Genomic DNA, 23,400 nt, shown 5'->3' on the forward strand with positions numbered 1-23,400 from the left:
AGGGTCAGTGTGCAAAATTGAGGAGCTGAGAAGTTTTATGGAACCCCTGTGAGCTAATTTGCATGTTCATGACATCATCATGTTGAATTAAATTCTGCCCATTAGACATTTCTCCATTTCTTCCCACTATCCAGAAGTGAAGCCAATGAAGCCCATTGGAGCCAGAGTCTGCACAGAAGCAAACAGGGATGAAGCCACAGTATCAAGGTCCCAGCGATATATACTCTCAATCTAAAGTGAATCAATCTGAGCTGTCAATCATGATGTTTCACCTCGTTTCTCCCCCGAGCATCAGAGGACTGATTAAAAAAAAGAAAAAGAAAAAACGAACACTTAAATAGTGTGAAAGTGTGAGAACTAACTAAAATGACACAATCTTTCAGAAAAATGTTTTGTCTGCTCTATGGCTCGTCCTCTGTCATGGAAGAGGTAGGATTTATGACCTGTACTGCAGCCAGCCCCTGGGTGATGATCAAGACAATTTGGCTTCACTTTAGGGAAGCCGCATTGCCGATTATATTTTTATACCATCTATGGTCTATGGATGGATGGATGGAATAATGAATCCATGATATAAATACACAGACATACAGGGAGAATCATCATTTTGAAATTGTAATTCAATACAAAAACACTAAAAGTCTGTTTGTCCTCATTACAATGTGTATGCAACAGAGTGTTGACCTAGAGCTTGTTTACAGCTGTAGGTCAACTGGCTATTGACCGACACAGTTCCTCCAGGTAATGTCTTGGAAATGTCAGGGTTGCAGTGCATGTGTGAAAGCAGCTTCAGTAAACAAGTGCACAAACACAGCTGATCTGATGTTGAGTAGTGTGGAATGATCAAATTCCAGCTTAGATAAACCACAAACCCAAACTACATTCAAACCAAGACTTAACTGTTCTTCTGACTGTGTGTAGTGATCAATAAGCTGTCTGTGGAATCTGGCAGGTGATGACTCCTAAATAAACACTGACACCAAACAGTCAACGAGCAGAGGTCCAAAGAAAAGGGCCGGTTGCATGAACACCCAGCTCAGACGTTCTTACATCTTACTGAACCTGGCTCTCCATGTAGTCCCTCTGGCTGCCCGCCTGGCCGACTGTCTGCTTGGCTCCTAAACTCATCACCTGCTACCAAACAGCTGTCCATAAACCAAACACACACAAAACACACAGCAGCTGCATGAGATGGGTGGGTGCCTTCACGTGTATGTGGGAGCGTGCACACACACACTGCATGATACACACAGCTGCTGGCCACAGCTGGTGGCCATACCTTGGACAAAGAAATGCGCACGTAGTCATGCACATGCACAGATCGGATCCAGCTGTTTGCCACATGTGCCTACTTCATCCACACAGGGAGTGGGGAGAGGAGAGAGAAAAGGAAAGTGTAAGAGACTGATAATTTGAGGGAAGATAAAAGCGATGGAGAGCGAGATAATGACAGAAGAGACAGAAGGTGGAAGAGGACAAATCCGAGGGGAAATGGAATCAAAAGAGGCAAAAGGAGAAATCAGTTAAGATGTGAGGGAAGACAAATGAAAAGAGAAAACTGGGAACATAAACTAAGACACAGCCCTCATAACAGACAAAGACAGGATCATATTACAGGATGAGGCCTGGTCACATCTCACTCCCTCTAATCCAATCTGGAAGTGTAAAATAAGTTTTTAATTTGTTTAAAAGCTGATCTCTATTCTGGGCAGCGTCACAGGCTCACTGGTATCTGCTGACGATTCCATTATTCTCAGATAAATAAATACAAATGGGATCCAGTCTCTCAAATGCTGCTAAATATTTTCAAAAGGCGGTCGATGCAAACGAAATTCGACAGATTGAGACTGTGGCTGATTCTGAGACAAGACAGAGAAGGTGTTATCTGAAAGGGTTCATTTATCAGAACATTGTTATTTTACTATTGACTGTTTAAAAGCTGCTAACTGACTGAGTTTCCCTTGGGTCTGTTGCTCTCGTTTCTTGGACACAACACTGGAATCAAGACAGAGAGAGTACGACATCACATTAAAGGGAGACATTATTATCTTGTGTGGAGCTTTTTCCAGGAAAGAGAATAAAAAGACAACAAACAAATCAACATGAAAAAAGGGAAAGTAGCTTTGGATTAGTAACTTAGTTTTTCCTGAGCTTTTAACTAAATCCAATTATCATTCATCTGCATCAACAGATACAACTAAAGGAGTCAAACGCTTAGGATCCTCTGACGGGCAGCTTTATCACTTCCCATCCCAACAAAACCCATAACTTTATCTTTCCCTCACCATAACCGAGTAGTCATTTTAAACAGTAGCTGCTCTAACCATATCCAAGTATTTTGTATTACAGGATCTTAAAGGTGCCCTGTGGTAATTAGATGTTATGTCAATGTTTCATCAATTCATTCTGTATGTCCTTGGGTTCCAACAAATGTGTTGAGTATATACTGTATATCACCATATAACATTAACTACAGCAACACTAGTGATCAAAGTGGTAGTGGTAGAACTTTTGAATACATCTTAAAGGTAGCAGTAGGAGATTAGAAAATACTTATAGGTATGACATCTTTCCTCCAATTGCATTTTACTTGTGATATAAATTAGTGCTTCAATTCCTTTATTACAAAAACATAGACCCTGGGTACCACTGTGGATGCAGAATAGTTGTGTGACAGGTGACTATCAAACAGCAACAATGCATACAACATACTGAAACATGAAGTGTGTATGAACTCTACAGATGCCTGCTCCAGAGTTGTGAGAACATACCAGAGATCATGTCGTGTTTATCCAGCCTCACTCGTAAAGTGCCTTTTATTCTGAGTCACAGGCTGTTTTTGAAGACGGGCTGTTTTTCAGTTGACTTGTTTTATGACAGCAAGACAGCAGGGTGGTAACAATAACCAGGACTTCACAGCAAGAGAGCGAGAGCAGGAAAGAAAGAAAAAGGAATTTCAGACACAGTATATGAACTTTTCCTCCGAGCAACGACTTAAGAGAGCAGCCACACATAAAATCTTAAAAGTGCTACACAGACAACTTCTCCATCTGTGCCCCCTCACACATTTTGAGACTTACTTCTTCCCTCTCTCCTTTTTCCTCATCTGTTACTCTGTTGCTCACTTGTGAATCTTCGTTATTTTTATTCCTACCTCTAACGCTCTCCTAATGTCTAGAGTATCCACTGTCACCTATCTTTTACTATACCGCCCCATCCTCCCCAAGGTGTCTTTGTAAATCAAGATGGATTCAAACAATGATGTGGTGTTATTAAAAGATGTATTATTTTCATTAGATATGAACCATTTAATATGTGGCTGTTCCACTGAGACCAGGAAATTAGGCTTAGCACAACTTAATTAGAGGACAGGTGAAGGCAGAAGTAAGAATCAGTCTGCTGAGCAACTGACAAATGAAAAATCTTGAATACAATTAATGCTCAAATCAAGCATTGTGTGATCAAATATATATGGTCACTTTCTACCTACTGTACAAATTACCTTTTGCATATTGAACTTACATTTTAGAAATACATTTATGTTACAGTGGTGTGGTTAAAGTTTCATTGGGTTGAAGCATCAACATTTCTGTCAGATTTAGGGAAAGATCCTGGGTTTGGATTAAAATGTTTACTTCTTAAAGGTAAGGTAAAATAGGCCTCCATGCAAATCACCATAAACTATATACAGAGATGGACGATGTGTCTCCACTTTCTCCCACTATCCAAAAATGAAGCTGCCATCTTGTGCCGATGACGTCATTTGGAACAAGAGAGAGCACAGTCTGGATCGAAGTGTGGAGCCGCAGTATCACCCATACACGTTGGCCAATAGCAAGTCAGTCTCGGCTGTCAATCATGACCCCTTACCCTGTTTTATAGCATCTTATATTAAATACAACCAGACTTACCAGAAAAAAGAGTGTAGAACTACTGTAAATAAAAGAACCCATCTTTGAGAAAAATGTATTTCTTGTGTGCTTTGAGTCCCTAATTTGGTCCATGCCCCATCAACTAAAATAGAGAGGGGATTATGACGTATGGCACAGCCAGCCACCAGGGTGCACTCAAGATGCTTTTGTGTCACTTTTAAGAAGTCATCATGTCGTCCAACTTCATATACAGATTACCTGTATACAGATATTTGCATTAGCAGTTAAAAGAAAAACAACACTGATGGGCAATAGTTGATCAACAGTCTCCTGTACTGAAATGACATATAGATTGTTGACTCATTTATCTTTATAGATTTATGGCTCCATAACAGTATCACACGACTTCCTACTTAATACTGATTCAATAGAGAGATTGCCACGCCCCCCAAAGACCTGTATCACATGAATGTGAACAAATGTTCTGAAACAACCAATGCTGTTTCTCTTGGGAGGACAAAACAGCAATACAGAAATATGAAGCAACTTGAAGGAGGTCTTCAAATTACTGTAATCTGTTAAGCATATTCATCCTTCTGGGGGATAATCTGCTTTTACTTCAAATTACAACCATGGCCTTTCCCAAGCACCACAATCAGGCTAAGTACAAGTTGAGTAGTACAATCATTTGTCTGTTATTCTTTGTGTGTAATTCACGTAGCAGCTTCTAGAAGTTGGAACTTTTACCCTTATCCTTTGTCTCTGTGGATCATCTATAACGCAGCGTTTTCCTCAGCCCATTTTGATCTGACAATCAGACGTCACTTAGATCCAGCAAACTGTTTGAATCAGAGACTTTTTTATAACCAGACCTTCGCACATCTTTTAATGGACAGCAATTTAACATCGATTTAGCTGAAAAGTAAAGCAAGAAAAAAAAAGAATCAAAGCCCAGACAGATGGGTTTAAGAGACACAGACGAGGGTCTAAAATAGTCGCTATGATTAAAAGGAAGACGGGCAGTCGATCAGGGTAAAGCACTGGACTTGCAGTTTTTACTTCTGACACTCTAAGTGAGGCTGTATTTACACAGACATGTGCCCTCTGTGGCGGGGGTGTGTTGTTTCATGTACTGGTAAGACAGCATAAGATCTGCAATGTGCAGATGAAGGATTTATGTGTTAAAACACAGCACATTCCTCAGAAGATTTTAAACCTTGTTTTTGAATTCAGTTTTCTTAGACAAGGTCGTTTTGTGTTACAGAAAAAAAAAAACCAGTTCCAACGTTTTTTTGCAGCACGACACTGCATCACTCTGGACAAACCCAGCTTCATTGATTTTTCACAGAGAACAGCTTGTTACGAGTTCATCATTTCTCATCCAGTGGACTTTTCTGATTCTTTTTTTCCAAGTCTAACAACAGGAAACACAGGGTGAAAAACAAGGGTTGGTAAAGTTTAACATGAAGTGAGCTCTGCCTTAATATAAGGAGCACTTTATCTGATTGTCTTCACCCTCTGCTTCACAAGGTGTGAGGGAGAGGGTCAGGCTTTGGTGTTTGAGTTACATGAGGGTTTTCTCCCCTAAACCCATAGATTCCCTTCATTGTGGGAATATGTAGAAGGATGAACTGTACCTGTAGCTCAGTGATGACAGGTGCAGCCCTGAGTCACTGAAGACTTCAACTTTGTTCACACGGAACACAAAACAATTTTTAGATGACAACACTATAGCATACAAAGTCAATGCCCCGACAATTCACTTTTATGCTTCATGGCTCTTACTGCAAACAGAGACAAGAGGAAAAAGAAGAGTGTGGGGGGGGGGGGACAGAAATAATTGGAGTTCCTGTTGAGGTTGAAGAAAAATAGACAATCACACTCCCTAAGGCACGGTTGGTGCATCTGGATCTAATTGGCTAGCAGCTAATGAACAGTTGATACTTTTGGTCATCTGGGGCACATATGTACAAGAAAGTCAAGTGAATGACACAAGGTGTGAAATTCACCAGTGTGTTCAGACACACTACAAAGCTGTATGAGGAAATGTCGCCCCCTCATTCCTTTCACTGACACAAACAGCTCTGTTAAAATGTTGGATCAAATACGTGAAAGCACACATTGTAACATGAATGTTGTGTTTTTACTGTTCAGCTCACAATTGTTGTTGATGCAGGATAAAACCAACTGTTGCCATGATAATCATTTCAAACTGTGCAGAGTTTTGGCTTCTGATGAGCCTTCAATGGATCCATTTCTCACCTCTGAACATAGTTAGTGGATGGGGTTTTTTGTTGCCTTAATTGGGCAGAGTCTAGTCAGCTTAAATATTCTCTTGAATGGCTGAGTGAAAGCAAATCAATGCAATATTTTACTGGAGCTGATTTTAGAAAAGAACTCAGGAAGAACGCAGGAGGAGATTGTTTAAGTCAGATGCGCTCACAACAGCAAGGAAAAGTCCGGAACATTTAGTCGAAAGGTGGCGCCTGAGTAGGAGTCAGGACATAACGTGTGAATCCTGCTAAGTATGTGTTTCTGTTTAGGGCACAATGACACTGGTGTCCGAACTAATCTGAGATATTATCCCAAGATATTTTTATTCTATTTGTTTTGGCATGTTGATGAAATGAGCAACCAGCGCCCACTAGCTTGCTGTGAATTCTCTGTCGCCACAAAGCAAGAAGGTGGTTAAAATCCTCGTTGGGCTGGGGTCTTTCTGGGTGGACTTAGCTTGTGGGTTTTCTCAGGGTACTCCGGCATCCTAGGGTTGGGGTTAGGTTGATTGGAGACTCTATATGGACCTTTGTCTCGGTATGTTGGCCCTGCAATATGCTCGGACTTGTCTGATTGTACCCCACACAGATTGTCAGCTGGGATAGGCTCTAGCCCCACGGCAACCCTCAAAGGATAAATGATACGGATGGATGGATTCTCACATGGAGTCACTCAGACATTTTCCAGACATTTGAACAGGGGGCAGGGAGGAAAGACTCCTGCGCAACGGACTCATACATTTGCGTTCTCACATACAACACTCAGGAAGATTTCAAGACTTTCATTGCATATCTGAAAGTATGTGATGACTTGGCAGTTGAAAAGTAAGCGGAGCGGCAGAGGCAGACAAGCATTGATGCCAGGTAGATAATTAAATATTTTGGCAATTTGACTGACTCGAGCACAGAATCAATATCATTGCATGTCATTTCCTTTATTTTCTTTTTCATAGCCGAGAGCAAATTGGAGTGTGGGCGAGGTGATGGGGGGGAAACACAGAGACAGAAGAAAAGCAGCTCTTGTCAGAAAGACTAGTCAATACAGCTACTGGGTTTGACAGCACCACTACTCGGTTCTCCCTTCTCTCCTCCACCCCATCCTCAAATCTTTCCATCCATCACGTTGGTGAATTGTTCAGGACACTATTGTGAAGTGCATGATGGGAGCATTACCATGTGAGCCTCGGGGTAGGAGTGTCACTTAGCGCTTCTTCTCATTTGGTCACTTAATTGTGCAAGTGTGCGTCTCTTGTGTGTGAGCGATACACTCACATTTGCATGCTCTATTCTTTGTGTACATGCTCGTATTGTTGCAAAAGAATATATGCATTTATTTTTTTCACATGCACATTTAAGGGAGTCACGTTTGCCATGCGTGCACTAGCGTGTGTATGTAGGCGAATGTGGCCGTGCTCGAAATCTCAGAGGGACTCACATCATCATCATTACCCTGACAGCTGACAGTGAAATCCATATCAATCTATAACTCCATTTTCCTGTTTTTGTTTCCTTCTTTCATCATCCAACTCCCTTGTCTACCATAAATAGAGGCTGCGTTGTGACATGCCATTAGCTGTCCATGGATATATCATAAGAATGCAATGAAACACACAGACAAAAAGTCAATAAGTGACAAACCTTGGGCCTCTGCATATTTCAAGAATATCTTGCCCATGGCATTACCTTCAATGTGACTGTCATACTCTGTCTGACTCACATGGCATTTATTTATTTATCATCTCTCTATCTCCGAAGCCACAGACAGGGATGTCTCACTCCTCCCCAATGCTTCTGTTTCTCCACCTTTCATTCTTCCTCAACATTGTGTTTTTCTGTCTCTGTCGTCAGCCTCTCTTTCTTTCTTTCTTTCTTTCCATCTGTCTGTCTGTCCTTTTTTCTCGGTTATTCCGTCATCCCTCTGTCAATCTCACCCCGCCCTCACTCACTGTATAATTTCACCTCCTGGATTTTTTGTCGTTCGCTTCCTTCTGCAGCGCAGCGGGGTGATGCTGCTCTTCAGTTTGATAAATGTATGTTTAGCAAACACTCTAATTATCTCAACCAGAGCTAATAGGAGAGATAATTACACATTATACACAGAGGCTCTCTCTCTCGCTCATTCTCTTTGTTTTTCCTTCTCTCCCTCCTGCTTCATTTTTCGTTCACTTGCATCTCTTCTCTCTTTCTTTGCCTTTCTCTCAAGCCAATTATGTGTGGTATCTTTTTTCTGGGAGACAATAAGGAGGTTTTCCTTGTGTGTGTCAGGACTTGTGAATGATGTTGCCGGACCATATATTGCACCTCCTGAATATGTTTTTTATTGCAATATATGGCTTTTATGATGGACTCTGAGACCAGTAACAGGTAGGTCTGGTCTCCACACAGCCGATTCCTTACATTTTTGGAAGGTGCCAAACACAGATGCAACCTTCACAGTTCATCCTCAGGAGTCTTGGGCTATTTGGGCTGTTTTTGCCTTTATATACCACATTAAAAAAACAGCATTGCCTATTTTTGGTATATTATTTTCAGCAATTGCCTTTATCACCAGACAATAAATGTTTCACTTTGATATCGTATATTAACATATCGGACACATACAAGATCATGTGATTTGAGTCCAGAGGGTTTTATATCCACTAAATGACTGTAATTGCAGCACATGTACCAAACCTGTTAACCTTGGTGAAAAATGTGCGTGTATAGGTATATTGAGTCATCTAAACAATAAGTAACTATAAATAGTCCTTCATATATATGACATTAGAAGTCAGTATATTACCTCCCACCCCAGTGAGAGTGAATAATGGAAATGTCTCTGCTTATGAAGTCTCTCCTTCTATTTGTTTTCATTATTATTTTTGCACCATTGGATTATTATGAATCCGTCTTCCAATCACTGTCAGCGCTACATGTAATAAAAACCATGTTTTAATATCGTCCATCTGATTCCATCAAGCCAGTGACACAGAGGAAGGAGAATTATGAAGTGCTGTTGATTGTCAGCGTGGCAGATATTAGTGCAGATAAACTGAAATTTGTTTTTCTGACAGCGACATTATTGTGTGTTTACATCACTTTCAAACGACTTGAGTAGAGCCCACAGATCTGACTGAGCAGGAGCTTTATATTGGCAAATACTTTTATTGGATCAGACTAGAGATGGAAATAATTTTTTATTTACTGATGTTATTGAGGTATATATGAAATATTTTTCAAGCAATAATTTTCTCAAAAATTACAATCAGAACAGGTAATAAGAAGGTTGAACCTACTGTAAGTTTGAATGTACAATAGGAAAACTTTTTAAAGCAATCCTAAGTATAAGTAGATCTCTTTGACTCCTCTTCCCTATTTTACCATGCCCGCACCTACTTTACTTTTACATGTAAGCAAATTGCTATCACTTTGTCTAACACGTAGCATGTCAGTGATCTTTATTTTAAGGCGACAGCAGTGCATAACCCGAGTGTCACAGCTAAGATGATGATGCCAGAGGTTTTGGAACTACAACACAATAGACAGATGCAAGGAGACGGTGACATTGCAGGTAATTCAAATGGGATTTATGGTACAACAGGACACAATGTGACAGACACAAGTCATCACCTTATCCAAATCTTTCAGATTCAAGACAATGTCTCATTAAAGTCTGAATATTTATGATACAATACTCTACAGTTCCAAATCATGATATACATTACCTCAAGGCACTTTAAATAGAAGGTCAAGACCTTAAAGATTATAGAGAAATCCAACAGTTCATAATGAACAAGCACTTTGGAGAAAAAACTCCCTCATTAACTGGAAGAAACCTCTAGCAGGACCAGGCTCAATGTGGGCAGCCATCTGCCTCAACCGGTTGGGGTGAGCAGAGAAAAACAGGGAGGAGAGAAAAGATGGGTGGTAAAGAGGGGAAAGGAGAGAGAGAGACCATAAGAGTAATGATTATGGATGTAAAAATGTTATTAATAATAGCAGCAATAATTTATATAATAGTAATAATAACATGGAGGAGAGATGCTGTCCCGTCGTCCAAGGGAATGTGCACCTCTTGTTGAGGCGATTGCCAACACCTCATTCCTGAGGCAAGATCCTTGACACTGATAACCCCTCACACTCTGTCTGTGTAACAATAAGCATCCATCAATGCGGTTATTGTTAAGCAGCCATCCATCCTCCCTATTAATCTCAACATCATTGGCCGCCGATCAAAAATCGACGGAGATCCCAACAGGCAGGAACACATTAGTAAAAAAAAACTGACAGAAAGACAAAACGCCCAGTCATTTCACTGATCTATAATAGAGACAGGAATTCCACCGCCTGGGGCTAAAACATAGGTCCAAATTAAAATCCTCACTTATTCTCTCCCAGTGCTGCCTAAGAGTATCCCACAAACTCTGCAACAGGAAGGTTATTATCAGGAAGGGTTTTCCAGAAAGAAGGAGGAGAAGGTGGGTGAGGGGTGGAAAACACTGAAGAGGAACAGCAGAGAAGGAAAGAGGGAAGGCACAAAAGAAAGAGAGCACAGCCTGAGAAATGAGGATGCATGGGGATCAAGAGGAATTATCCCAGAAAAAGGCGATACACTATAATCGAGAGAAAAGCCAACTCTCATTTAAGCCGTGCTCGACTCATAATCATCTCTCTCTTTCAGATGTGTCACTTCACAACATGTCTGCTTCTTTCTTCTCCACAGACAGGTAATCAACTCCTATCAGATGCAGACCTCCAGCTACAGCTCACATCTGACAAGCTGTAGCTTCAAATATTTGAAGAAGTCAAGGTGAATTAGATTTAGACCGTCTGAGAATGTACGCATCCTTTGAATGAGAGCAGAACAAAAAGATATAAAGCATCAAAATACACGGTGCCATACTCAATATGTGTTTAAGCATAATCTAAAACTACACGAAATTGATTTGGGGCTTGACTTTTCATGGCATTGAATACATCAATATAAACGGGGACATTTAAAAACAGAAGATCTGAAGGAGCAAAGCAGCTTTAACAGCAAAAAAACTGGAGAAAATGTCAAAACTATCCTCTGGTCAGTCAGATAACTGGTTACCCTGTTTTGTTTAATGCACCAGACAAGAAGACATCTTCAAGAGACATGGTATGGCTTTTATATTTCTGATTTGCAACCCACTGCAGTGTGAATAATTCCTCCAGCAAAATGTCGACCTCCCCCGCCTGCTGGAAACTTTCAAGCGAAAGAGCAGAAGACATAAAGCCCTGAACATAAAACAGATAATAAAGACGTACTTTCTGCCTTTATTCTTTCTCACTGCCTTCTCATAATCGTGATTGTTTCCTGATTAGACTCTTTTAATATCCATCCCAGCGGGGGGGGGGCCGTTACCAGAGATACAGCATAGGCTGCGGCGAGGCATGTGGCTAACAGTTATATGGCAAAGACGTCCCCGGGTGATTTTTCATTAACTGGCCATAAAGAAGGCTCTGTGTGGAGCCATTACCAGTGAACTCAGATCTTCTCCACGGAGCAGTCAGAGGTACTACCCAGACAGGGAGGGAAATATGGAGGTAATATTGTTCCTCTAAAGTACACTCAAATAAGTAGTTGTTTTTCTAAGTGTGTGGGTTTGCAATTTTTTTTCTCCCACTCTGGAAAGTCTTAAAAATCTGTGCACTGCAGTTCTCACCGCTGCCAACCCTGCTGTTTGCCCGAGGAGGGCAGCTCAAAGCCAAGTTTTACCTCCATGCCATGTGGGGCCGCCGGCCACTTCTTCCTGCTTCGACCTCAACAGCCCCCCCACCTGCAAACACTGCCAATTACCTTTGTGGGAACACACAACCGAGCTGGAAGCACCGCTGCTGGGAAACGAACCAAGTCAAAGCCAAGTGTTAAATATTTAATCGCCCTGTGTGTCCAGCATGTAATGAAAATCTACCATCTATCGTTTAAACTCGCATACATCCAACATCCGGACCCAGACACTGTGTGGACCGCGTACCGCGCGGTTGTCAAGTCTTCCACTGTCCGCATTAGAATTTAGCACAGCGAGGATTCTGAGTGAGCCGGCTCATCCATCAGTACAATATACTGCGGCCTGACAGAAAACTACACGGCACATTTGTCATGAAAAATGGCAAACAGTGCCGACAGTTATATGAGGTGGAGACTATTACAGAGGCGATCAGCACTGGAATCCTAAATGGATCATTCTCCTTTTCTAATGAGTCTCATCACACAAGCTTAAGTTCATTTCAGCAATAAAATGTGATTGACAATGTAACATTAGCAGTGATGTAAATATATAAACACACACAACTGTGACTAGCTTTGCCTAAACTGCTATGCAAAATACGAGTGCAGAAACCGAAACAGATGCCATGTGGTAGTTGATATATAAACAGTAAATATAAGTAAATATTACATTATTTATCTGAAATGATGGTGTCATAAAGTGATGTCTTCACCCAGATGAAGCTGACTCTGACCTCTGACTTTTATATAACATAAATATGCTGATTATGATGGAGTGTATTTCCATGAACGTCAGTTGTAGATTTCTCAAAATATGCTCATCACACTTTGTATCATAGACTGTATGGACGATGGACGGCATGACAGCTGCTCAAAAGTGAAACCAAAGCGTTAAAATCGCCACCTGGTGGCTGTCTGCAATGTAGGTCATAAACCCCGCCTCCTCCATGTGAGTGGATCGGACATAGAACAAACTAAAAAACATTTATTTCTCAAAGATGGTCTATGTAATTTAAGGTAGCTCTAATCATATTGATGCATTTTAAAGTCATCCTTTTTCTGGTAAGCTTTATTCTTGATCTTAATCAGAGTAAACACCAGCTGGTACCCAGAAGGGAACTTGGCAATTCAAATTGTGTATTTTGAATATTAAAATGCTGTAGCATACACTTTAGTGGAAAATGTACATAATTTTCTCCAAGAACAATTTTTTTCCAATACCAGAGTCGGTGAGATTCAATCGCTAACCCTCACATCCAGCTGCTTCTGTATTTCTTCATTAGCACTTTATTTATATGCAAGTAAACATCATCCTGTGTCGCACAGGGCAAAGAAAAGCAGCTTTCACAATCCAAACATTGACACCTTTTCAAACGTAGCCCCATTGCTGCTGTAATTTATTTGTTGACACCGGGTGACACACAAGAACAAGTACTGTGTACACAGTATGTGTGAAAGTGTAAAGACAAGGGTTTTAACAATATTTCCAATAACATCAAATTCAAAAATGGATGCAAGCATATAACACAGCACTTCAAATAATTGTGCCTTTTAAATTTAGTGTTGTGCTGAAATGTTTGTTTTGTTTTCGTTGTTTTCTGCTAAAAGTCAGTTCTGATACTAGCTCTCTGCTGGGGTCAGGATTTTCAGGGTAAATCTACTGGCACACAATATTAATAAGTCTATAAGTTACAGGTCGATGGTCTACAAGAGCAATAAGTGCACACTGCACTTGTTCTGTGTGAAAACTGAAACAGAAAACTCCTATTATATAAACATATTATATCCGATTTTTATTGTGAAAAGTTTGACAGGAGTAAAATCCAGGAAAGTGGGTGAGGACGATCAGATAAAGAGGGAATAGAACATGGGAGAGGAACACGGTGCTAATTATTGCGAACTGTGACCTGTTTTTGTTAACAGGCAGAGGAGAACAGGAAAAGATGGAAAAACAGGAAAAGATGGAGTCACAGAAAATGAACTGCTGGAAACAAGACCCTTGCTATAGTGGGTCAGATGCCACTGCTGCGATGGCCCAGTTATGAAAGTAAAAACTTGGCGTGTAATTGTATTTTACTTTACTTTAGACTCTTATGTAAAGAAGGTTTGAGCTGCTTTACAACAGAAACTTCCCATGGATGGAAGAGAGAAGACAAAGACAATAGAGCCGAAGAGAGAGAGAGAGAGAGAGAGATGGAGCTGAGAGAGAGAGGAAGACTTACTTTAGCAGGTAGCGACGATGCCAGACGTTCTGTGGCTGATTTGAAAACTGCTGTGTGCTGCTGTTTATAGAGCTCCTCTGTCTTCCTCTCTGTCTGAATACAAACACACAGCAGTCACACAAACAAACATGGTGATGGTGAAGAAAATGAAGATTCTTCTGTAGGACTCAAGTAATAATCGAGATGTATATTTCAGCCCTGTTCATATCAGGGAATGTAGTTTGTCTCCAAGATGATTATGATATGAAAAAAGAAAGAAAAGAAAAGGGGAAGGCAAGCAAAACAGTGAAAGAGCAAAAGAAAGAAAGAAAAGAAAGAAGGAAAAGAACAGAGTAAATGAATGACAGTACAGTGAACTGATGGGTGGTACCTCGTATTGCCCTGGACTGGGGGCCTCTGTTGAATCCTTGTTGAGAAAGATGGAGTTGCGTTGGGCGGTCGAACCGAAGCCCCCCTTCCTGCTTCGCTCTAAAAAAGCCTTTTTAAAACTCTCCTGAGCTAAACCTTGTTCAAACACGTTGTAGGACCCTGGACCTGGAGAGAACAGACAGGCTGGATTATTGTGTGTGTCTCTCTGATAAAGATAATAGATCCTGAAGTACCTGAAGAACTAACTATCCCTCAGAGGAGAGGTTTGTTCTGTCTGACGACATAGTTTGACAATAAACCTCATACTTCTATTCTAATATTTGTTTATTTAGCAGTATAGTAGTAGTATAATATCATATATCATATCTGCACAAAAAAAACTACTTTTCAAATTATTTTGACTTTAAAGATGCAAAAACGGTCGATGGAAATTTGACAATACAAGCATGTGACAACCTTAAAACCTGTCTACACCTTCAAATTTAAAGATAAACATTATGGGAATTTTGATTTTGTTCCCAGGCGAAAATCTTTCCATAATGTGATCGTAAACAGTGAACCTACACCCCCCCCACACACACAGGCACACACAAACACACAGCAAAATAATTGCAAAATTGTATTTTCAGTTTAGTTCAATATGTGAATACAAACTGCAGAATATTTACTTAAATGTCAAGTTAAAATGTTTTAAAGAACATGCTTGTTTGAAATGAAAGCTTATGATTCATATTTCAATCCTGCCTCAGACATTAAAAGTTGAAAATCAAGTGTCAGTGATGTCTCACATTAAATGAATAGTAGAGACAAGTCACAGTTATTAAGTCTATAAGAGCTGGATTTATTATAAGAAATCGCTGCAGAGCAGAAACACTTTTTAATCTTTTGCACAAATGGAAGTAGGCAGAGAAAAGAGAAAAATTGACTGCTGATGTTAAATGAAACTTCATATATCAAAAGACAAAATTCACTCTGAGCAGCGTCCACACATCCTCACCTGGAGTGGAGCATTTTTTGTGGTTAGGACTGAAGCGCACAGCGGTGACGCCAAATGGGCTTTTCTTCACTCCTGTTGTCCTCTTCAGCAGCTCCAGGGCACAGCGCGGGTCATTATACACACCAACAGGGGGCGACACTTCTTTCACAGCACTAAACCTCTAATGGAGGGAGATGAAAAGAAAGGGAAGACAGATAGAGAGAGGTCATAGAAGAAGGAGAAAAATAGGAGTAGAGACAAAAAAAATCATCTTAATCTCGTTCCTTGCTAACACAGAAACTGTATACTTAATGATAACAGCACTTTCTGTTGATCCAACTGAGATCAGCACTGTTTAAAAAACAAATGATCCACTTATTTTCTCTACTCAGTGCACATCTGGAACACAAGAACAAACCCAGCAGTGAATATCTGCTTTATCCACAGGAACAGAAAATGACAGAGAGCCATGTCTCACTGTCAGAGATCAAATACCATGAACAAACACAGACCAACTGGCCACAGACAACATGAAGTCTGCAACACACTGTCTGTCCATCTGTCCTCTGTCTGTCTGTCTGTTGTCCGTCCTCTCTCTGTGAATGATCATTGCTCACTATAAAATGTATGGAAGGATGAGAAATGGAGCTATACATTTGATTTGAGGAAAGATAATGTTTTAACAGCAACTTAGACTGTATACAAAAAAATGGACATAGACTTGGGGAGCAGAAAGTGAAGCCAACGCAGTAGTGCCTGAAACCTGTATTCTCTCAAATGACCAGCAGAGGGCGACTCCACAGATTCAAATATTGATGTAGACGAGAAATTACTTTACACATTTTCAGTACAAGTTTTCCAAAGGAGTTTATAATTTCAAGTCTTCCTCAAAACAGCAGATCTTCATTTTGTGAACCGATGGTCCCATTTAGAGTCAAATAGAAGATATGCATTGGGGTTTAGATACTGTGTGATTGACAGCTACTATCATCCAATGCAAGCAGGTGTAGGTGCACATGCAGTGTCCTCAAACTCTCACTCCTCCAAATATGGTCACTTCTGGTCTCCAAAAACGAAAATATGGTGCTTGACAAAATTGGGCTTCAGCTTCATCTGTTAACACTTGTCTGTTATCCATATTTGTAAATTCACCAAAAACAGCATGCAGAACCAGGAAAATCTCCTCTCCAAAAATGTAAAACACTCAAACTGAGAGACAGAAAATCAAGAAAGGAGAGAAGAAGAAAACATTTCTGTGAGCAAGAATAAAAAGGAGAAAACTGCGGGATGAGGACAGCAAAGACGAGATGTGGTAAACAGGATAATCCAAAGATAATGATGCTCACAATCAGGTATGTAATTTTCTTTGACTGTTTTGCTGATATCAGAGCTGATTTGGTTCCGTAACTGCTGTGCAGCTTCACTTCCAGGGTTCAGATGTGTTTATCTGATAGACTGTTATAACAGCGCAGGCAATCAAGAGACCGGAGCACATAAAAGTTTCTTTTTCTGTCAAAATGACTGAAGGTGAACTGTGTTTCAATGTAGCTCTACATTTAAAAGGAACTTGATTCCTTCAAATACCAACATGGACATGTTAACAACGCACACGCACACACATGCGATGTTCAAACCAAAAGAAAAATCTTCAACGTGACGTGTTGGAGACATGCCAGTCATTGATTTAAACTTTCCAGTTAAACAAGATGCAGCCTGTGGAAAATTTATTTCTGGGGTAATGAAAATTGTGTTAGTAATGCACAGTTGAATTATTGAGCTTTTAGGCGAAAAAGGAGAAACGAGAGGAAAAGCAGAACAAGTGAAGATGACGCGTTGCTGGAGTGGAGAGGAGAGGTAATGATGGAGATGTGAAGTGTTGCGGTGATAGATGGAGCGAGTGTCTAAAGGAGAAAAGAGGAGACGAGCAGGAAGTACAAGACGTGGTTTTCAAGGCCAAAACAAACTGTTCATTTCATGTCAGTTTTAAAGTTGAGGTTTGTGATCATCTGTCAATTCAACTCTGCCCTTCTGTCTTTTTGTTGAGTCTTACTCATGGACATTTTTTTCTCTCTGAACTTTGTTGAAACTGAATTAAAAAAATGTTTAATGTTTCTTTAAAATCCATGTGGATTAATGAGGCCACAGAGTCAAGAGATGGATTCTCGTGGCCTCATGCTCTTCGGGCACCAAACAAAACTCACGCCACTTTATGTTATGATGAATCCAGACTGAAAGCAAAGCAAGTTTTAGAAGAAACGCACAAATGAAGCAGGGTGAGAATGTGCTTTGCGTTCAGTCTTAAAACACTTCTACACTTCTTCAAGTCTACATCTATTCAACTGCATCCTTTGGGCAAGATCACATTTATCTCATAGCCTACTGTATAATGATCATATTAGCCAATCAATTCATTTCAGTTCCACGCACTGTCTGCCCACATCATTGATGTGTATCAGAGCTGAGGGTTGTCATCTAGCTGGTAACATTTTGAGCCTAAAGCTCGAAATCTTATGAGTGATAAAACCTCATGTTTCACTGGTCTTTTGACTAAACACTGTCTCATCATCATCAGTCTACATTATCAATGGCTTTCATTTTGTATTAGTTTCATTCTCAGGAGATCAGAGAGCACAGGAATCAGGGTTCACAAATATCAGGCAGAAATCCGGGTTTGAAAAATTACAGCAAATGAATAAATGGAAGTGAAGGAACAAAATGGAAAAGGGGGAATGAGTGGAAAAGTGAGGGCAGGGGGAATCGAGGAAAAGGCTTGTGTTCAAGTTTCAGATTGATGCTGTGATATTGGGAAATTGAGAGGTCAAAGGGAGGAGGGAAGGCAAGAACTGGAAGATTCCAGCTGTTCCTCCCATCCTCCCCTCCATCCCTCCTTCGCTCCCTCCCCCCCTCCCTCGTTTCCTCTCCATCCCTCCACAGGGTAACAGTGTCAGATGGAAATGGAACCACAGGGAAACGAAGATCTGAGAAAACTGACGCTCTTAGATCTGCATTGGAGATGACTTGTGACACGTGGCGTCGTGGGGTCGACGTACTAACACAGCATGAGGCCAGGGAAATTAGGTCAGGGCAAACTGTGACACACACACACTTCAAATAAACCTCGCTATCTTGCATCACTTGTTCTCACCAGGAAGCTAGCAAAATGTTTTATGTTTCAGAGGTTATTAAGGTAATTTCAAGAATTGTGTGTGTGTGCATGTGTGTTAATGTACGTGCATGTCAGCAATCCTAGCAAACTTGCCTCTTGTGTGCGAAACCCTCTTCAGAAGAAAGTCGCACAGGTGTGTGTCTGAATTATTTATGCTTGTGTGTTAGAACACACACATTTTGTGACACATTGTGCGCATGTGTGTCAGAGTGATAATTAAAACATCAGTCGGAGAGTTTCACGGGAGGGAATCTGTGGGGCAGAGCCACAGAGGAGTATAAGTATTCCTGAGACACAAAACTACACATTTTCACATCCTTCATCTTGGCTCCTCTGAGCCTCTTAATAAACTCATCTTCACCCCATCTGAAGAAATCCTCCACTCCCAGCACATTAATTAAACAAGCAAAGCCCGGCTTAGTGTCTAGGATCTGTAACTTAATCTTATATATTCCATAATAAAATCCAGTCTCTCCTTTGAGAAACTGTAAATTGAATGTCTGTCTCCTATAGATTATGCCTGAGAAATCTTTTTAATATGGTCTGATTGGTTTCTGTCTGTGGAGCATTAAGTAGTTATAAGCTAAAGAAGTAGAATTTGCTTTAATGTGGAATAGTAGTGATTCAGCTAAGCCAGGAACTACAGAGTCTGAGTGTTTGGTTTGCGAGGGGAAATGAAGTGGTGTTTCCTGGAGAGCAGTGCAGGGTCCCTTGTACTACTCATACAGTATATACAGTACTTCCCAATTAAACGGATAATAACACTCTAACCAATAGTATTTTCTATTGGAGATCACATGAAGCGAGTAGGGATGAAACAGGTACCGAATTTACGATCAACCACAGTAAGATTTCCCACGGTTAGTATTACAATGTGAAATCATTGCGGTTGATTACCACAGTGTAAAGTTCATGGTAAAAACAGTCCAGCATCACCCACAGTGAGCAACGGTGTCCAGGCGCCCTGGCATTTGTTGTGTGTGTGTGTGTGTGTGTGTGTGTGTGTGTGTGTGTGTGTGTGTGTGTGTGTGTGTGTGTGTGTGTGTGTGTGTGTGTGTGTGTGTTATAAAAACTTGGCAGAAGTACTGGAAGGTGCTGGGGGGGGGGCTTTAACAGCAGGAGAACTGATTGTAATCTCTGGCCAAAGCTAACAAATGCAAACATCCACTGTTGCCACATTGCACACGTTTAACACACGTGAATATTCTGTCCTGACTGACATGTGGGGTCGACGTCTGCACTTAACTTAACAAGTTGTCAACCTTCGATAAATAATGAAAATACTATCATCATTTTTATTGATAATATATATTCTGTCAATATAAAACTTGTTGAAATAACTGTTGCTTGTGTTTCAGTACATATTGAACATTTTAACAGTACCACGATACTACTAATAATCGTGATCATTTTGTCACTATAATCCTCATCATCATTTTTAAACCGTTTTATCTCTAGAAGAGAGTTTATATTTCAGTTAGAGATTATAAAGATAACAATAATTCAAGGGTGGTAATGTAGGCAGAAGATAATGGCTTCAGTAACTGTGGTGTTCGGTCAACATATCCCACAGCTTTGAATCAAGACATTTTTATATCATCAAATAACCAAATTAAAACCAATCTTCATGGAAAAATTAACACTTGGACGAACATCAATGTGATAAGATCTACCTAAAATTGCAGAAACTATCTCAGAGGGAAACATTTTTAATATGTACTTTGGTCCATGTGGTCCATGTCCCATCCACTAACACGGAGGAAGCAGGATTTATGACCTGAACCACAGCCAGCCACCAGATGGCAATCGTGATGCACTGGCTTCACCAGGGGGGAGCTGTCATTTTGTCCGTCTTATTATACAGTCTCTGAGACGTGTCCTTCAGGGTGGTTATCTTCTGACTGAGTGTCTGTTAGGTCACAGTGAGGGTGAAGGAAACACATGTAACATGTCAATCTTGACAAGCATCACAGTGACTGTCAAGAAAAGAAAAGGAGATGTGGAGTGTTGTGATTTCCAAGAAAAATGGACAAAAGATGAATTTGATGAAGTTGAAGTAAATTATATATCACAGTCATTGCCCGAAGACACTTCATCATAAGGACTGAAGGAGGCTGAGATCAAACCATCACCTTTTAATTGAGTGGTTGACCCGCTCTCCCTTCTGAGCCACAGTTGCCCCAAACAGATATTACTGAAGCTGTGAGGAACGAGCAGGCATAGGCATAGTCTGAATTTCCCAGCAGGAAGAGGGAGACACATTGTGTGAGACGTTAATCTCCCCTCTGATAGCATGACGCAATAAAAGAGGGAGCTAATGTTGAGACTTTGTATTCTGTACATTGACTGGGTTCCACCAGACTCTTTGATTTATCAGCGTAACAGATTCCCTGCCTGCCTGTTCACACCAGGAAGAGCATATAGTTGTCTATATATTAAAATATTCTGATGCTGCTGCTTCCTTATCGAGACAGCGCTGCTTCCACACACTGAGCACCCTCCACACTATTAAAGGAGACATGTAGTGCTTTTTCAGTTTTTTCCTTTCCTCTAGTGTTATATAGTTTCCTCTGGTGTTATATAGTTTCCTCTAGTGTTATATAGTTGCGGTGTTAAAACTACTGCAAAGTCAAAAACCCAAAGCCAGCTGCTCTCCTGAAGCTCCTGAAATGCATCGCCATCAGTCCAACTGATGGGCCACCTTTACGTTATGAGTGCCGAGCAGGTCTTACATGCCCACTAACAAGAGATCCACATTTCCTGCACGCACTGTAAGCACTTGACCATCACAACAGAGTGGACCAGCTGGCCAATCAGAGCAGACTAAGTTTCATCGGAAAGGGGGGCCTTAAAGAGACAGGAGCTAAAATGTTTCAGACAGATGCTGAAAAGAGGAGCTGCAGCAATGTTTGTGGAAAGTGATGCATTTTCTGAGCACTAAATCTTGAACCTGAATATATGTATGTCTCTTTTAAAAGCATAAAGGATGTTTTGGTATAAGTAGGTCCTGTTTAGGATAAATAATGTGTTAATGTACATCCACGAGACTGATTGTTACAAACTCATTCGCAGGGGCGGATTTATTTTTATATGTGCCTGTTTAAAACATGGAGATCTAAACTGGGGAGAAGTGATGAGCAACCTTTCCTCTAGAGAGGGGCTGGTCGACTGAATTTGAACATGCTCCTCGCACAGTTCAACCTGTCCATCACTGACAGACACGGTTTTATTGAAGCTTCCCTAGCTGGTCACCCTGAAGCAATTCCCACAGTGAAACGTGGCATTAGAAAATTAAAATGATATACAGAGAAGCTTTACTTCACTGAGATTGACTCAAATTCTTATTTGTAAATAATGAACTTCGAGTCAGTCACTGCTGAATGTACACAGACATTAAATCAATGCAATAGATAAGCAACAAAGAAATAAAGCAGACTCTGGTGGACAGAGGCAGAGATAAAATTGCTTGAGAAAGAACCTGCTCCATAAAGTACAACCCAATTCACCTAAAAACGCACCCACAGTGGAGTCGTGAATTTCTTTGCTTTTTGAACTCAAGCCAAATTCTGTACCTGTGTCTGAGAAAGGAAGGGACAAGTGAACTTGGGCAGGTTCCCACTGGACTTCTCAAACTGGCTTCTGATGTAGTACTGGCCTGGACCTGGAACTCCCTGACATGGAGACAGACAGAGGGAAAGATACAGTAAATCACAGTAAATTAAGTGTGATACATGCTTTGGTAATATTCATGTCATGGTGTCATTTAGAAGATTAGAAATGAATGAGGCACTGAGAGGAACGAGGAGAAAAGGGAAGAGAGTTTCTTTGATTTCTTTCTGTTCTAGAGATAAACGAAGGGCACAGGGCGGTGGAGGCAAAGACTATTATGATAATGAACTAAATGAAAGAAAAATTAAGTATGCAAAGAGATGTGTGAGCAAATGGTGGAAACACGCAGACAAGGCACCGTTAAAAGAAGACATTTTTCTTCTCTGGTCTGCAATTAAGACATGTAACAGACACAGACTGGAAGAAACACACACGTGTGGTCTTTTCATCATCATGTAACAATTATTATACGTGACAAGTCAAGAGGACCGCAACAATGGAGAAGTCTGCAGTAATTACTGTAACTAGCAAATCAGCTAACAACACCAGACGTCACAGTTAACAGAGATGCTGATGGAAAGAGGTAAACACAATCACACACGCACACAGACGCACACACTTCCACATTCCCTGGTGCAGAATCAGGACATTTTTTTATCTGTACTGAAGGTTGCTAGGTTGTAGGTGTTTTAACGAAGTCTGCAGTAAAACAGCATGGATTCCTGAGGAGATTTTTAGCAGTTACACCCAAATCTGCAAATGCCATCCCCCTTCCTAAGGACCCTTAGGAAAATCTTTATTCGTGGACATTAACGACAGTGTCATCGTTTTTGCCCTTAACCTGATATGTCAAGTTGTTAGACATGAACTTTGTAAAAGGTCCAGACAGTTGAGCGGCAGGAGATTTTCCAGGTGAGACGTGTTCACACCAACAGAGCACGCAGGAAACAGGACATGAAGTATGGAGACTGCCGCAAAAAATGTTTTTTGTTTACAAGATGCAAATATGCGGACTGAGTGTGTGAAATGATGTTTCGTATTTAGATGTTCACGAAGGCTTTTTATTCTTTATAGTTTTTTTTATTTAGACATTGGCAAACATCATTTCACAAGCTTAACACCTTCATGACATTTATTTAACTTCGTACAAACAAGGTATAATTGAAATGAGCTTATTTC

The 23,400-nt window shown here is 40.6% G+C and overlaps 1 protein-coding gene across 2 annotated transcripts in view; it reads right to left on the minus strand.

The window, feature by feature from the left end:
• stpg2 (sperm-tail PG-rich repeat containing 2) overlaps nucleotides 1-23,400 on the minus strand; it is a 55,944-nt gene that overhangs the window by 20,618 nt on the left and 11,926 nt on the right. For both annotated transcript variants that reach the window (XM_020100972.2, XM_069523682.1), the window contains 4 exons: nucleotides 22,185-22,283; nucleotides 15,468-15,627; nucleotides 14,472-14,635; nucleotides 14,102-14,194 (listed from right to left, as the gene is read on the minus strand). In XM_020100972.2, coding sequence (XP_019956531.2) covers nucleotides 14,102-14,194; nucleotides 14,472-14,635; nucleotides 15,468-15,627; nucleotides 22,185-22,283 — 516 coding nt within the window. The remainder of the gene's footprint in view (nucleotides 1-14,101; nucleotides 14,195-14,471; nucleotides 14,636-15,467; nucleotides 15,628-22,184; nucleotides 22,284-23,400) is intronic.

This window comes from Paralichthys olivaceus, chromosome 4, assembly GCF_024713975.1.
Source record: "Paralichthys olivaceus isolate ysfri-2021 chromosome 4, ASM2471397v2, whole genome shotgun sequence".
NCBI classification, from domain to species: domain Eukaryota; kingdom Metazoa; phylum Chordata; class Actinopteri; order Pleuronectiformes; family Paralichthyidae; genus Paralichthys; species Paralichthys olivaceus.